The 15309-nt window shown below is 38.7% G+C and overlaps 1 protein-coding gene across 1 annotated transcript in view; it reads right to left on the bottom strand.

Moving 5' to 3' along the window:
- Nucleotides 1–366: 366 nt before the first annotated feature.
- LOC110164268 (uncharacterized oxidoreductase YjmC-like) overlaps nucleotides 367–15309 on the bottom strand; it is a 34316-nt gene continuing 19373 nt past the window's right edge. Inside the window, exons 4-11 of the mRNA XM_020929305.2 lie at nucleotides 12322–12383; nucleotides 12151–12204; nucleotides 9221–9319; nucleotides 7801–7936; nucleotides 7415–7533; nucleotides 6937–7032; nucleotides 2473–2583; nucleotides 367–1282 (exon numbers count right to left, since the gene is read on the bottom strand). Of these exons, the coding sequence (XP_020784964.2) occupies nucleotides 1217–1282; nucleotides 2473–2583; nucleotides 6937–7032; nucleotides 7415–7533; nucleotides 7801–7936; nucleotides 9221–9319; nucleotides 12151–12204; nucleotides 12322–12383 (743 nt within the window). The 3' untranslated portion in view covers nucleotides 367–1216. The remainder of the gene's footprint in view (nucleotides 1283–2472; nucleotides 2584–6936; nucleotides 7033–7414; nucleotides 7534–7800; nucleotides 7937–9220; nucleotides 9320–12150; nucleotides 12205–12321; nucleotides 12384–15309) is intronic.

The raw sequence follows: 15309 nt of genomic DNA, 5'->3' as shown, positions 1-15309 counted from the left end.
CTCCAAGTGGAAAAAAACTCAATTGAACTGAAGAAAAGAGAGTCTTTAGATTGAAGTGAACCAGGCCTGGTGAGTCACAGTGTAAATTCACACTGTCCCACATGATCACATAGTGTGACAGGAAGTTCTAATTTCACCTGACTGACAATTATTGTCATGAATTTATCAAATGTTCCAAACAAAATCATATATAATGTTATATGGTGTCATGTTCTTGACTAATTTTGACACTTGAACATCTTGTGCAGATGATGACTCAGACAGTGAAATGATGCTGACATGTTTTTGGAGAGAAAAACCATCAGACTGAGAATCAACTCATCAATTTAAATCAGCAAGATCGATTTATTTGGGAAATGTGCTAAACGTGGATCATTGTGCAAACTGTAGGCGACTTGTACAGAACCATGTGCATAGATCTACTGAGACACTTCACATGTGCACTAAGACATTTACAATTTGATGAAATCAATGAGAAATGTGATTCTGATGTGAAGGACTGCAAGATAGTTTAGAGATTTGTCCATGTTGTTTGAGAGTGTCATTTCTGTTTCAAGAAATGAGCCAAACCAACAAGAGAAAAACTGTAAAAGCGTCCAGTTTGAGCCGTTTCTGAAGCTAGATATCTGATGTTTTTCCTTGGATCTGCTGTAACTAACTAACTCCTCCAGGTTGGTAGGATTTCTTCATTTCTTCATGTTTCCTCCTGGACAGTGGCTCTCCTCGGATAATGCCTAATCATTTGCCTGAAATTTCAAATGTTTTTGTTTAAAAGCATTTAATGCGTCTATCGTTGCCCATTTTATCTAAATGAGAGAGACAACATGAACCAGAACTAAACCAGGTCTCACCCAGGCCAAGACAATCTGAACCTAAAGCACCACATAGTTTTCCAACACCACTCAGACAATAACAAATATAAAGAAATCATTTATAGTCATGTTTACTCACATATCCTCAGTAACATCTGGTTTTATTGAATAAGGCACTTAGGAATGATAATAGTGTGTACAGTACTTGCAGCTCAGGCTGAGATGTAAACTACAAAATACAAACATGAAAAATAGAAATACACTAGTAAAACTGTCAAATAATAAACGTAGCTTTTCTTTGGCTCCCGCTACTTAGTTCATAAAATCATTGTTTACTTTGGTTTTAGTTAAATGTTTTTTAAATGGTTGAAGTTAATGTGAAGAAATTGCTTTGGGGTTTTATTTTAGTTTGCAATGATTCTGTCCACCGGTAACAGCTGGGTCACTCCGATCCTCTTGGCGCACGCGTTCTGGAAAAAAAATGACACATATTATTACACTAATTCAGTCTTAAAAAGGTTTAATACAGCTATTTCATGTTGATTTCAAGCTATTGTTTTAAATGGGTAAATTCTAGAATATTAAGATAATCATGTGGTGTGGTAGAGGGTTAGAATCTCCTTCCTGACAGTGTACTTGGGCAAGACACTTCACCCCTCTAGTCTCCAGTGTTTGTGCATAAATGTGGAAGATATGGTAAATGCAAAGGGATCAATGGCTCCTTAATGTGAAGAGCTTAGTGGTTTAAAGTATAAATTGGTTCATTTATTGCTCAAAAAATGATACATCATATTGTGTGTAAGAAGCTACTGCAGGGCACGCGGGATATGACCACCCCTTTTCGATTGTTTAAGTCTATTTAAGTCTTGTGTAGTTCAAAGTATTCCTTTGTATGGCTGCAAACAGTTGTCAGGTTGTCAGATTAGGCAGGTGTCCGCCCAGTTGGGCTTCTTTTGACTACGTCAGGCGGGAGGGGAAGCCTTAGACGGGCACATCATATTTGGGCGACTTTCAACAAGTTTGGGCGTTTTTTGTTTTCACACCAATCAACACGATACGCAATAACGCAATAACACGATAACGCAATAATGCAGAACTGTGTGGGTGCCCCCGGTGTTCAGCTGTTGCACAGATTCAATTCTTCGATGTGTGAGTCGGCTCTGTGTTTGTCTGCTGGTCTTGCAGTAGTCGAGGCTGTATTTGACCACTGATGAAATTCATTTTGATGTGTGATGAAAACGCTGTTCTACGTTTCACCAAAGGTTATACATAAAAATGTTTTCTCAATCTTAGCAATGTTTTTAAAAAGCCAATAGATTACGTTAAAACATGTTTATTCTAGTATTAGGCTAAATTAAATTTTTTTTCTCTGTGATAAATGAAAATAGTGTTTTAGATTTAACGTGTTTTCTCAATACTGGCAATGTTTTTCAGAAGCCCAACAATGGATTACATTTATTCAAAGATGAATGACAAAATAGTGTTGAGTGTTTTTTCCTGAAGAGAGCGGGCTTTCAAACATGACTGGGTGGAACTCACTAAAACCAATCTGGCAACACTGGCTGCAAATTAAAATGAAATCATTCTGAGTCCTTTACAAACTGCACAGAGCCAGGGTTGTGTGTGAGTTGAGTTCCCTCGAGTCGCCCTGAAACCTCACCATGTGGTTGACCACGTTGAGGTGATAAGGGATGCCACCCATCTCCTCACACTTCTTGATGTTGGCCCTCTCTGGGTCTCCTGCAGTCAGCACTGGGGTCTCGGGGTCAGCCTGGAGCACACACGCCAACGGGTTAATATGAAATAAAAACAATGTGCAAACTTGTATACACTTGTACACATTATTTGTTCCAATTGATAAGAGTGTTTCCTTTTAACTGAGGAGACTATTATGGCCCCTCAGTCTAATTTTTGCCCTTTAAAAAGTGGAGAAGAAATTGGTTAAATATTGTTTAATGCTTGTGGTACTGACATTAAACACATAAAAGTAACTATATTAAATCATAATTTGTGCTTTTGTTCAGTACAAAGCAGGTGACGTTTATACTAGGGGTATGCAAAAATATTGGAATATCGATATATCGTATCGTTTAATGTGATGATACAGTATCAATATCATGGGCTACTGTATCGATATATCACCAAGAGTATTTTTACGTGTGTTTTACTAAATTATTTTGTTACAGTGCCACAGTTTTGTTGCTTGTGGAGTGAAAGAAAACTCATTTATGTGACACATTTGACATTTTGACACTGTTTTGAGGATTAAAATGTTTCATGTGCCTTCCACAAGCAATGACGGTCCAGGAAAAATTTTATATAAAGCTGCATGCACCATTTTCACACGTCTGGTCCTCGTATGATCCCAGTCAGTCCTGAAGCAGTCTCCTGTTCTAGTTCCACTTTATGTTCTGGTCTACAGTCCCTGACAAGTCTCGCTTATCCATTTTGTAGAAACAAAAGCTTATAACCTGACTTTAAATTAATCGACTGGTTTTAGAAATGTCTCATATGAAGCTAAAACCCTCCCAAATGATGCTCAATAAACTAAAATAAATTTGCTTCACTGAAGAAATATCGATCATTTAATGAACACAGAAAGGTCAGATTTTGGCAAGACAAAAGTTTTGTCGCCTACAGAAAATTGAACAAATAATTTTCTTCAAATACAAAAATATGTTGCATAACGTCAGTGAATGAAGTAGTGGTGCTGTGAGATCCATATTTAATATCTTGTATGACTTCCATGAGCTTGAAGGACGCATCCATGCAGTTCAACAATGATTCATACAATTTGTTGATGAAGTCATCAGGAATAGTAAAGAAAGCGTCTTACATGCCTCCCAGAGTTCATCAAGATTCTTTGGTTTTGTCTTCATGTTTCCTCTTTCATTCTACCCCAGACATGCTCAATGATGTTCATGTCTGGTGACTGGGCTGGTCAGTCCTGGACCACCTGGATCTTCTTCACCTTGAGAAACTTTGATGTAGAGATAGAAGTATGTGATGGAGCACCATCGTGATGGAGCACCATCCTGCTGCAAAATTTGACCCCTTTTATGGTTGGGAATGTAAGAGGAGCTAAAACTTCTTGATATTTTAGGTTATTGATATTTGCCTTCCACCCTGCAAATGTCTCACACACCCCCAGACTGGATGGAACCACAGACCAGGATTTTTCCTCCCTAACCAAACTTAACTGTTTTCTGGGTGAATCTTGGATCCATGTGGCTCCAGTAGGTCTCCTGCAATATTTGCGGCGGCTGTGATGTAATTCAACCGAGGATTCATCTGAGAAATCCACCTTCTGCCACTTTTCCAGTGTCCATCCTTTTAGCAGGCTGTGGGCCTTGGCAAATGCCACACAGTTTTTTAATTGCCTTTTGTTTAGTGCTGGTTTCTGTGCACTGATTCGACCATGGAGGCCATTTCCAGACAGAATTCTACAAACTGTTGTGGTTGACACAGGGACTTGAGGTGACCAGGCCTGGTGGAGTCTGCTGCAGTGGAAAAGGGGCCTTGGATTTTTGAATCAACAAACGGTCCTCCCGAGCAGTTGTCTTGCAGTTTCTGCCAGACCTGGGCTTGTCAAAAACATCTCCAGTCATTTCAGATCTTTTTCTTATTCTTTGTACTTGAAGACACATTGAAGGTGTCACCACCTCAGCAGTGGATCTGGTCTTCAGTCTCTTGATAATTAATGCTTTGGTCTCAGGGTGGATCTTAGGCATGTTGTCAGAGGTCAAGTTGCAGTTGATGTGAAGGTCTGGTGTGCTGGGGTTCTTTTTATACTCACCCACTAATTGATGTCTTCAATCTTTCTTCAGTGAAGGAAATTTATTTTAGTATATTATATATACCCTCCCATAATTTGGGAGGGTTTTGACTTTCATATGAGACATTTCTAAAACCAATCGATTAATTTAAAGTCAGGTTATAAGCTTTTGTTTCTACAAAATGGATAAGAGACAAGACTTTTGTCAGGGACTGTAGTCAAGGTTTAGTTCTGGGTTTAGTCCAAACTCTGGCATCACCTGCTTGTGCTCATGGCAATAGATTAGTTGAACACCACAGTATGGAACATTACAGGCAGTGTTGGGGAGTAACAGATTACATGTACCGGAGTAATCAGAGTACAAATGATGAGTAACTGTATTCAGTTACAGTTACTGTTTCAGTGAGTGGTAATTGGATTACAGTTACTTGGTTGAAATAAATGGATTACTGGGCGGTATTTTCCTGTTTTCACATTTTGGGCTAAACCAGGACTAAAACCAGAACTAAAACCAGGTCTAAACCAGGACAAAACCAGGACTAAAGCAGGACTAAAACCAGGACTAAAACCAGGACAAAACCAGGACTAAAACCAGGTCTAAACCAGGACTAAAATCAGGACTAAACCAGGACTAAACCAGAACTAAAACCAGGTCTAAACCAGGACTAAACCAGGTCTAAACCAGGACTAAACCAGGTCTAAACCAGAACTAAACTAATACAATATGACACTTAACAGTAGGTGAACATAATTTAAAGCAGCAGTGATCTCATATAAAAATAATTTCTCTATCAATAATATTTTTTATATGGTCAAATAAAAACTGAACAAATATGAATTTTCAGGATGTGGTTGTTACATTCATGTAGTTTTAAAAAACATGACAATAGCAAGTAATCCAAAGTATTCAGATTACGTTACTCACTTTAAGTAATTTTATGGATTATGTTACAAACTACATTCTGGTGTGTTTAATCTGTAATCTGTAGGGGAATACATTTTAAAAGTCACCTTCCCAACACTGATTACAGGCAAAGCAACAGCATCTCCATGGAGACTAAGATTAAAACAACTTTATGTGATTGATTGTGATCGATTGTGAAAATGTGTCTTGTTATACATGCTATACAGAATACATCTTCTTAAATAATAGACAAATATTATAAGCAACTCTTGTGCTCAAATTAAGTCTGCTGCATTCTGTCTGTATCTTATTATAAAGCTTTTGACTGTCTGAGATTTAGGTGCCACTTTAATCAAGATGTAGCTCGGAATGCAAACGCACACATTTCTGAGACATTCACAATCAAATAGAGCACCTTCAAGTACTACAGTGGTGCTCAATACGTCAATCCTGATCTACCAGTCGATCGCCAAGGTCGTGTGGGTAGATCTCCGTGTCTCGTCTCGGACTCGCGTTTGGACTCGGTCTTGTCTCTCACTCGAGGTCTGACACTCAACAAGTGTGATCATATTTCATTCCGGCCGCTGCTGTTGGTAATAAACTTGTAGCGGGTGCAGGAGCGTGTGGGGCGTCTCAGTGCAGCCTGTGTGCTCATTTGAAACCCGCGGAGACTCTACGGCGCATCACAAACACACACGCTCCCTATGCACGGCTCGTCTGCGACAGCGTGTGCCCTCGTGTACCAGCGTGCATCACAGGGCAGGTTCAACTTCCTAAACATCCTACCTGTCCATCTGCCTCACGTCAGCACGCCGCCCCTCGCCTTTTCACGCTCTCGCTCCTTCCTGCGTACAGGGAACACAAGCCCCTCCCACAGTGCGCTGATTAGAAGAGCAAGACCAAACGTGAAGCAAAAACCAGTCTAAATCTGTGTTCCAGTGTTGGCACAAAGCAGGTCTACAGCATAGAGCGGATCTACAGAACAGACCTACTGCCACATTTGGCTGAAGTTTGTCTAACAAAAGTGCACAGATGCATCTGTGTTTGTCACGATGTGCGTTTGGTTTGGTAAATGTGCAGAGGCTGGTAAATATCACTGCAAAACCAGAAAAGAATGAAACTCCAGTTTGGAACTTTATAAAACAGGTTTAAAAATCTTCCTTCACTTTTTCCACAGTTTTGTGTAAAGTGCCAGAGGAAGTTCTCTTAAAGAAGAGGTTCTCAAACTGTGGGGGAGGGTCCAAAAAAGGGGCACAGAGTGTTTCAGTGCAGTTTGTTTGGCTTTGTATTAGGTAGATCATTCTGACTTGGTCATATTGTAAGTAGCTCACATGCTGAAAAAATGTGAGCACCTCTGAAGTACTGCTATCAGCTACAGTACCTTTAACTATAGTTCTGACTGTGACTGAATAGTTTGTTTGTTTTTTTAGCCCAGTGCTACTCACCGGGTCCATGCCTCTCTGGATGGACAGCAGGTCGGACATCCTGTCAGTGAATCCTGGAGCAAAGTTCTCCGGGTTTATCGCCACAAAACACTGACCCTGAAAAACAAATGGCGACAGAGAGATGAGGTACTTCAAACAGCATCAGAGGCTGGTTATCCATCAACCTCACCTCTGATAAACAACTCTTATCAATGAACCAACAAGATAAAGTGTGTCTAGGTTTGTACACTGTAGGGCTGCTATAAATGAACTGAAGAATCACTTTAAACAATCTCATTTCATTACTGACAAATATAAACAATATGTATGTGTGTAAATATTTAAACTGAGGAACAAGTATGAAACAAAATTATTAGTTTATTTATTTGTTTTTAATGCAAAAATGCATTACCATCTGCTAAAGGGAATAAATGCACATAAAATCACCTCAGTCATTTTGCCTGTTATGTTTTTCTACCAACACCAAAACTGTTCGTACCAGATTGGCGACTTTATCTGTGACTTTCCAGGTTCGGATGCGATTACTGTACTCAGCTCCGGCCAGAATCCCACAGAACACCTCCACCATCATGCCCAGGCCGTAGCCTTTGTAACCCCCTGAAGGAAAAGACAACATTTAAAACAAAGTCATTCCAAAGACAGTAAGAGTGGAGAGCCTCTTGGACGCTGGTCTCATCGTCTTGGTCTCATTACATAAGTTGAGCGTTCTGTCTTTAATAGATTCATTGGGAGACTCTTACTCAAACTGAACACTACAGGCTAAAAAGATGTGCACATTTTCATTTAGCTCCAGTTGAGAAAACCCAGGGAGCCAATTTAACACTACAAATATGATGCTGATGGCTCCTGAGTGTGTGTTTTTACCTGTGGCCTCGCTGCCTCCGATGGGCACCAGTCCTCCTCCACTCAAGACTTTGGAGGGGTCAGGGGTCATTTTACCCTGAGAATCTTGGCCCCAGCCGATCGGGATCTCATCTCCTCTACGGTGATGCAGCTCGATCTGGACAAAGTTTATACAGAGGTGAGGAGAATGAATAATGAATAATAATGAATAATGTTGGGTTATTGCTTTTGTGTGTAGAAATATAATCAATATTGTATGGATTTATACAGCACCTTTCAAGAGGTCATCTTAGAAGGGATATTTAGTTCTTTGCTGAGGAACTGTATTGTCTAAATAATTGCAGTTTTAGCAGTTTAATGATTGCACCATCTCAAATTGCAATTTCTATTGGATTGTAATATAATTCCTTCTTCACAACACATTATTTGTAGTTTGTGGTGAGAACCACAGCCGGGCCTGGGCTACAACACATTCTTACAGTCAGCTTCTCTGACCATTCCCAGCAGTTTTCCATCCCAGTTCTAGCCGCTGCAGAGTTCAGATGAGATTGACTATTCTCATTCTCGTGGTAGTTGGTTATAGCCCAAGATAAATCATGATAGTACAGTGAGTTACAACTATTGTTTAACACGGAAGCAAGAAGCCATATTGGTTTCCTAAACCAACCAATAAGTGAATGTGGACAGTGGAGGGAAGCTGGAGAAAACCAGAGCAACACAGGGAGGACATATGGACCATAGATAACTTGAGTAAAGACTAAATACACTTTCCACCTGTAGAAAAAGTGATTACAGAAACCTCTGTTGTAATCCTGTTTATGCTGACAATGCCAAATCTGATTGAAAGCACAACCTTCAAAAGAAAAATCATGTGTCAGCTATTGTACTCTACTAATGACTGGATTAAGTAAGGAATGTGTCTTGCCTGAAGACATAATAAACCAGTACTCATCAAACCAAAGAGGGAATAGAACGCTCTGTTAAACAGTTTTTTTTTTTTTTTTTTTTAATTATTATTATTATTATCTTTTGTCATTTTGATTTTAATGTTGGAGTTACAGATGCAGGTTTTTACATCTGATGCAACACTATACTCCTGATCAGTGTAAAAAGGCAATACGTGTCTTGCTCAAGAATAGAACAAGAGCAATTTATAGAAGATATAAAGGCCTATTTTTTATTATTATTATTATTATTTTGGACAATTTACATCATAATATCAAACCTATGAAAACTACAATTTGTCACCAAATAAACCAAATAATCAAATTTTATATTGATTTTGCATTTTCTGCTCCATGTGTCCCTCTCATCTGCTCCATGTAGCTTGTGCTAACTTTGTGAAACATATCTTTAAGGTAATAGTTGTGCTGTAATTGTAGTCCAGGCTGGATTCTTAGAGGTGCTGTCAGTTAAACCCACTGATTATGGTTAAAGTTACCTTTCCCAGGGCGACAGCAGAAGTTGCCATGTCCAGGACAAAGCTGTCTCCATCGTTGGCTGGAGCTGCCACACTGATGGGGTTGGTGCCCAGCGTGCACTAAATGCAACATAATGTTACAAATCAGACATATCAAGCCACAATTAAGTTATTTTAGCTTAAAGCACATCATAACAAATTAATTACAGTGTTTCTAATTTAAATAATGTCGTTCTGAATAAATCAGCTCCTCCAAATCCAAGGTCATGGTCCTCGACAGGAAATAGGTGGTGCCCTCTACAGGTGGGTGGAGTGTCCCTGCCTCAAGTGAACGAGTTCAAGTATCTCGGGGTCTTGGAGGAAAGGATGCAGCGTCAGATTGACCGGCAGATAGGTGCAGTGATGCAGCGTGTGTGTGTCAGATGCCCTCCCAGCGTGTGCAGTGATGCAGCGTGTGTGTCAGATGCCCTCCCAGCGTGTGCAGTGATGCAGCGTGTGTGTGTCAGATGCCCTCCCAGCGTGTGCAGTGATGCAGCGTGTGTGTCAGATGCCCTCCCAGCGTGTGCAGTGATGCAGCGTGTGTGTCAGATGCCCTCCCAGCGTGTGCAGTGATGCAGCGTGTGTGTCAGATGCCCTCCCAGCGTGTGCAGTGATGCATCGTGTGTGTCAGATGCCCTCCCAGCGTGTGCAGTGATGCATCGTGTGTGTCAGATGCCCTCCCAGTGTGTGCAGTGATGCATCGTGTGTGTCAGATGCCCTCCCAGTGTGTGCAGTGATGCATCGTGTGTGTCAGATGCCCTCCCAGCGTGTGCAGTGATGCATCGTGTGTGTCAGATGCCCTCCCAGCGTGTGCAGTGATGCGTTTGCTGTATCAGACTGTTGTGGTGAAGAAGGAGCTGAGTCCAAAGGTAAAGCTCTCCATTTATGGCTCAATCTACATTCTATCCTCAACTATGGCCAGGAGCTTTGGGTAATGACTGAAAGAACAAGAAGGTGGATACAAGCGCTTAAATGACTTTCTTCTGCAGGTTGGCTCGGTGCTCCCAGTCACAAGGGAAGAACTCGGAATAGAGCAGCTGCTCCTCTCGACATGGAGAGGAGCAGCTATATATATATATATATATATATATATATATATATATATATATATATATATATATATATATATATATATATATATATATATATTTAGGGGTGTCACATTATCGCGTTAATTGCGATTAATTAATTACAGTCATATTTAGCACGTTATGTTTTTTTATCGCGTTAATCTCATTTTTAATCTCTAACTTTACTGTTTCTGTGCGAGTTGCTTTATTATAAAACCTGTTTTTATGTGTTGTTGGGACAGCAGTGCACAGGGAAAAACACATTTGTGTCTTGGAAATTCTTCTCCCGACGTGAAATATAAAAGAAAATAACTAATATAAAATCACCTCCAACTTAAATGTCACTGGTGAAAACAACCTGCATAGACTCAGGATGTCTGCACTACTGTCCTATACACACACACACACACACACACACACACACACACACACACACACACACACACACACACACACACACACACACACACACACACACACACACACACACACACACACACACACACACACACACACACACACACACACACACACACACACACACACACACACACACACACAACACACACACACACACACACACACACACACACACACACACACACACACACACACACACACACACACACACACACACACACACACACACACACACACACACACACACACAACACACACACACACACACACACACACACACACACACACACACACACACACACACACACACACACACACACACACACACACACACACAACACACACACACACACACACACACACACACACACACACACACACACACACACACACACACACACACACACACACACACACACACACACACACACACACACACACACACACACACACACACACACACACACACACACACACACACACACACACACACACACACACACACACAAACACGTTTTCTCCCGTACGCTGTGTAAACCGCACTTCCTCCTGTGCGCCTCTAAACCAGAACTAACACCAAGACTAAAACCAGGACTAACCCAGTCCAGGACTAAACCAGGTCTAAACCAGGACTAAACCAGGACTAAACCAGGACTAAAACCAGAACTAAAACCAGAACTAAAACCAGGTCTAAACCAGGTCTAAACCAGGTCTAAACCAGGTCTAAACTAGGACTAAACCAGGACTAAACCAGAACTAAAACCAGAACTAAAACCAGAACTAAAACCAGGACTAACCCATTCCAGGACTAAACTAGGACTAAAGTAGGACTAAAGCAGGTCTAAACCAGGACTAAAACCAGTGATCTCATATATAAAACATTTCTCTATCAATAATATTTTTCATATGGCTAAGGAAAGACTGGACTTTTTATTGTCTTTAAGTAGACAAAAGTTATTATGTTCAGATTTCCTCGTCTTTGCTACTTTACAGCAAACAGTTTCTTATTCATGGAGACTTGGGATCAACAGCCAATTTGGAGAGATTTGTTAAACAATAAATGACTTTATAAAGTCACTTTTTTTTGTTCTATATGAGTCTTTTGATCTGCCACAATAATGTAATAATGAATTTAAATGAAAATACCTCAAATTGAAGTCTTTTCTTTTTTAGGTGAGATTAAAAAGAGATTAATTAGATTAATTAATTACAGATTATAATTAATTAATCTCTTTTTTTTTTTTATCGCATGACAGCACTAATATATATATATATATATATATATATATATATATATATATATATATATATATATATATATACATATAAACATTCTGCTTCTTTGTCATACTAACTACAAGATTTCTCTTTTTAATATTTTGATGTAACAATTGTGATTTAGTAGCAAAAAAAAAAAGGTACCTCTTTAGCTCGTGTGGGGACGACGAGTGGAGACGTGTTTGTGAATGACATTCCCTGAAAACAAAAGACAGTAAGAGGTTACTGGATTTACAACAGAACAAATGTCCTATAAACATGTAAATAAAAAACTATATACTATATAAAAAGTACAAGAGGATAAAGTATTTTTACAATCATGTTTTCCGTGAGAGCCTGCATGGAGTAGTACCCAGCGATGCCATAATGATTGGATCCTGAAAAACAACACAAGATTGATCAGGTCAAACATTTTAGTAGATCTAGATTATTTTTGTTGCAAATGTCACTTGTGAAATGTAAAAGTATTGAAATAAAATGTAAGTATATATTGATTTAATAATGTTAGGAGTTTTGAACTTGCTGTATGCAGTGGCTCATGTTACTCTTTGTATATGTCTGTGACTTGATCTGGATTGTAGGTCAGACCAGCTAAACCTGATTGTGCCTTTACAATGCTGCAGATGTCATCACCTACAGTAAATGCAAATACTTCTAAACAAACCAGACACATAAGCTTGCCTGTGCATGTCTCAAGTTTCTATTACTTGTGCATTTTATTTACACTATTTTTGATTACGATAGATGTAAGTTATGTATTAAAGTTGGTCAGTAGCATTTTTGGTAGAAGTTCATGCTTTGTCTGGTGTATTATACAGTGTGCTCCACAGTGTTAGTATTATTTCATTTAGTTATTCAGTTAATTACAGCACATAGTTTAATTTAATTCCTTTATTGAGACTCATATTCTAATTTGGGTGCACAGGTTTTAGTTAATATAAATGTGAATTACAGTGTTGGGGAGTAACAGATTACATGTACCGGAGTTACGTAATCAGAGTACAAATTATGAGTAACTGTATTCAGTTACAGTTACTGTTTCAGTGAGTGGTAATTGGATTACAGTTACTTTGTTGAAATAAATGGATTACACAGTGGCATTTTCCTGTTTTCACATTTTGGACTAAACCAGAACTAAACTAGGACTAAAACCAGGACAAAACCAGGATTTAAGGAGGACTAAAACCAGGACTAAACCAGAAATAAAACCAGGGTTAAACCAGGACTAAACTCAGGACTAAACCAGGATTAAATTGGGACTAAACTAGGACAAACCTAGGACTAAAACCAGGACTAAAACCAGGATTAAACCAGGACTAAACCAGGATTAAATCGGGACTAAACTAGGACAAACCTAGGACTAAAACCAGGACTAAAACCAGGATTAAACCAGGACTAAACCAGGACTAAACCAGGACTAAACTAGGACTAAAACCAGGACTAAAGCAGGACTAAACCAGGACTAAACTAGGACTAACCTAGGACTAAAACCAGGACTAAAACCAGGATTAAACCAGGACTAAACTAGGACTAAACCAGGATTAAACAATATGACACTAACAGTAGGTGAACATAATTTAAAGCAGCAGTGATCTCATATACAAATCATTTCTCTATCAATACTATTTTTAATATAGTTAAGGAAAGACTTGTTATTGTTTTTTTTAGCAGACAAACCTCTTATGTTAAGATTTCCTCATCTTTGCTACTTTACAGTAAACAGTTGCCTGTTCATGGAGACTTGGACTCAACAGACAATTTGAAGAGAACAAACAAGAATTTTCAGGATGTGGTTGGTACATTCATGTAGTTTTAAAAAAGCATGACAATATCAAGTAATCCAAAGTATTCAGATTACGTTTCTCACCTTAAATAATTTAATAGATTACATTACAAACTACATTTTGAGGTGTGTAATCTGTAATCTGTAGGGGAACACATTTTAAAAGTCACCTTCCCAACACTTACACTTGTTCTTTTTTTTGTTTGGGTGGCCAGACGGAGGAGCCTTGGCAGAGATCATCCACGCTGAACATTTAGTTTGTTTTACTCAGTTAGTTTTTCTATCTTGGCCCTCGTGTATTTAAACACCTCTGTTCTTTGTCTGGTCGGATTAGTTTTAGTCTGTTCAGTCTGAAGTTACCCCAGTTGTGCCCGGCTTTTACCTCATTTGATCCTGTGTTAAACTACTTTTATTTTTGACTTTATTACATTTAATTACATTTTTTATGCCTTGTCTTTGCCTTTCTGTTTGGTCCATGATACGCATTACGGTACGAACGTATCTATCTCACATTTATGTCATTATATATGCATTCTTACTGTGAGAGGTGTTGCCATTCCACAGATCTGACCAGTAACTTACACCGTAAACCTGAATGTTCAAAGTAATTTAATCGATTAAGTTGTGAATACTCAAAGTTTTAAAGATAGTCCTACTAACTTAATTATGTCAAGTTGGCTCTAACATGTTCTTCTTTTTGAGTCATTTTATTATTACTATTGTATTTGAGTTGAGTTAAATGAGCACTTTTAATTCAGCTGTTATCAAAAGGTACAAGTTGTAAGCCATCCAGCCTTTTAAGTTCTGGAAGATTGTGACTTTTAAGTAAGTAAATAAATTTATTTATATAGCTCTTTTCACAAACATTTGGTGTTTTAAGTTCATAAACCTAAAATATTTGAGGCAATCGATCTTCTAAATTTTTTTGAGTTTTGGTAACTTATTCAGGTTTAGTTTAGTTTTCTTTTAGTTTAGTTTATTTATTTAATGAGACAGGAACAGTACACAGGTTTATGGTGTACTTGGCCAGTTACATGTGTCAACTTCAATTCATTTACCTGCAGTGTTGGGAAGGTGACTTTTCAAATGGATTCCCCTACAGATTACAGATTACAGATTACATACCCCAAAATGTAGTTTGTAACGTAATCTATTAAATTACTTAAAATGAGTAACGTAATCTACTTGATTTGCTGTAGAGAAGCAAAGACGAGGAAATCGTAACATAAGAAGTTTTGTCTGTTAAAAGAAAATAAAAAAGTTGAGTCTTTACTGAACCAAATTAAAAATATTATTGATAGAAGATGAGGAAACACGGTCCACACATGATTTAGTCCTGTTAAATCCTGTTAAATCCTGTTTTAGTCCAGTTTTAGTCCAGTTTTAGTCCTGGTTCAGTCCTGGTTTAGTCCTGGTTTAGTCCTGGTTTAGATCTGGTTTTAGACCTGGTTTAGACCTGTTTTAGTCCTGTTTAATCCTGTTTTAGTCCTGGTTTAGTCCTGGTTTAGACCTGGTTTTAG

Source organism: Boleophthalmus pectinirostris, unplaced genomic scaffold (assembly GCF_026225935.1).
Source record: "Boleophthalmus pectinirostris isolate CB_2022bp ecotype Guang Dong unplaced genomic scaffold, ASM2622593v1 HiC_scaffold_2, whole genome shotgun sequence".
Taxonomy (NCBI): Eukaryota; Metazoa; Chordata; class Actinopteri; order Gobiiformes; family Gobiidae; genus Boleophthalmus; species Boleophthalmus pectinirostris.
Note: the sequence above shows the minus strand (reverse complement) of the source record. Positions and strands in the feature narration are given on the sequence as shown.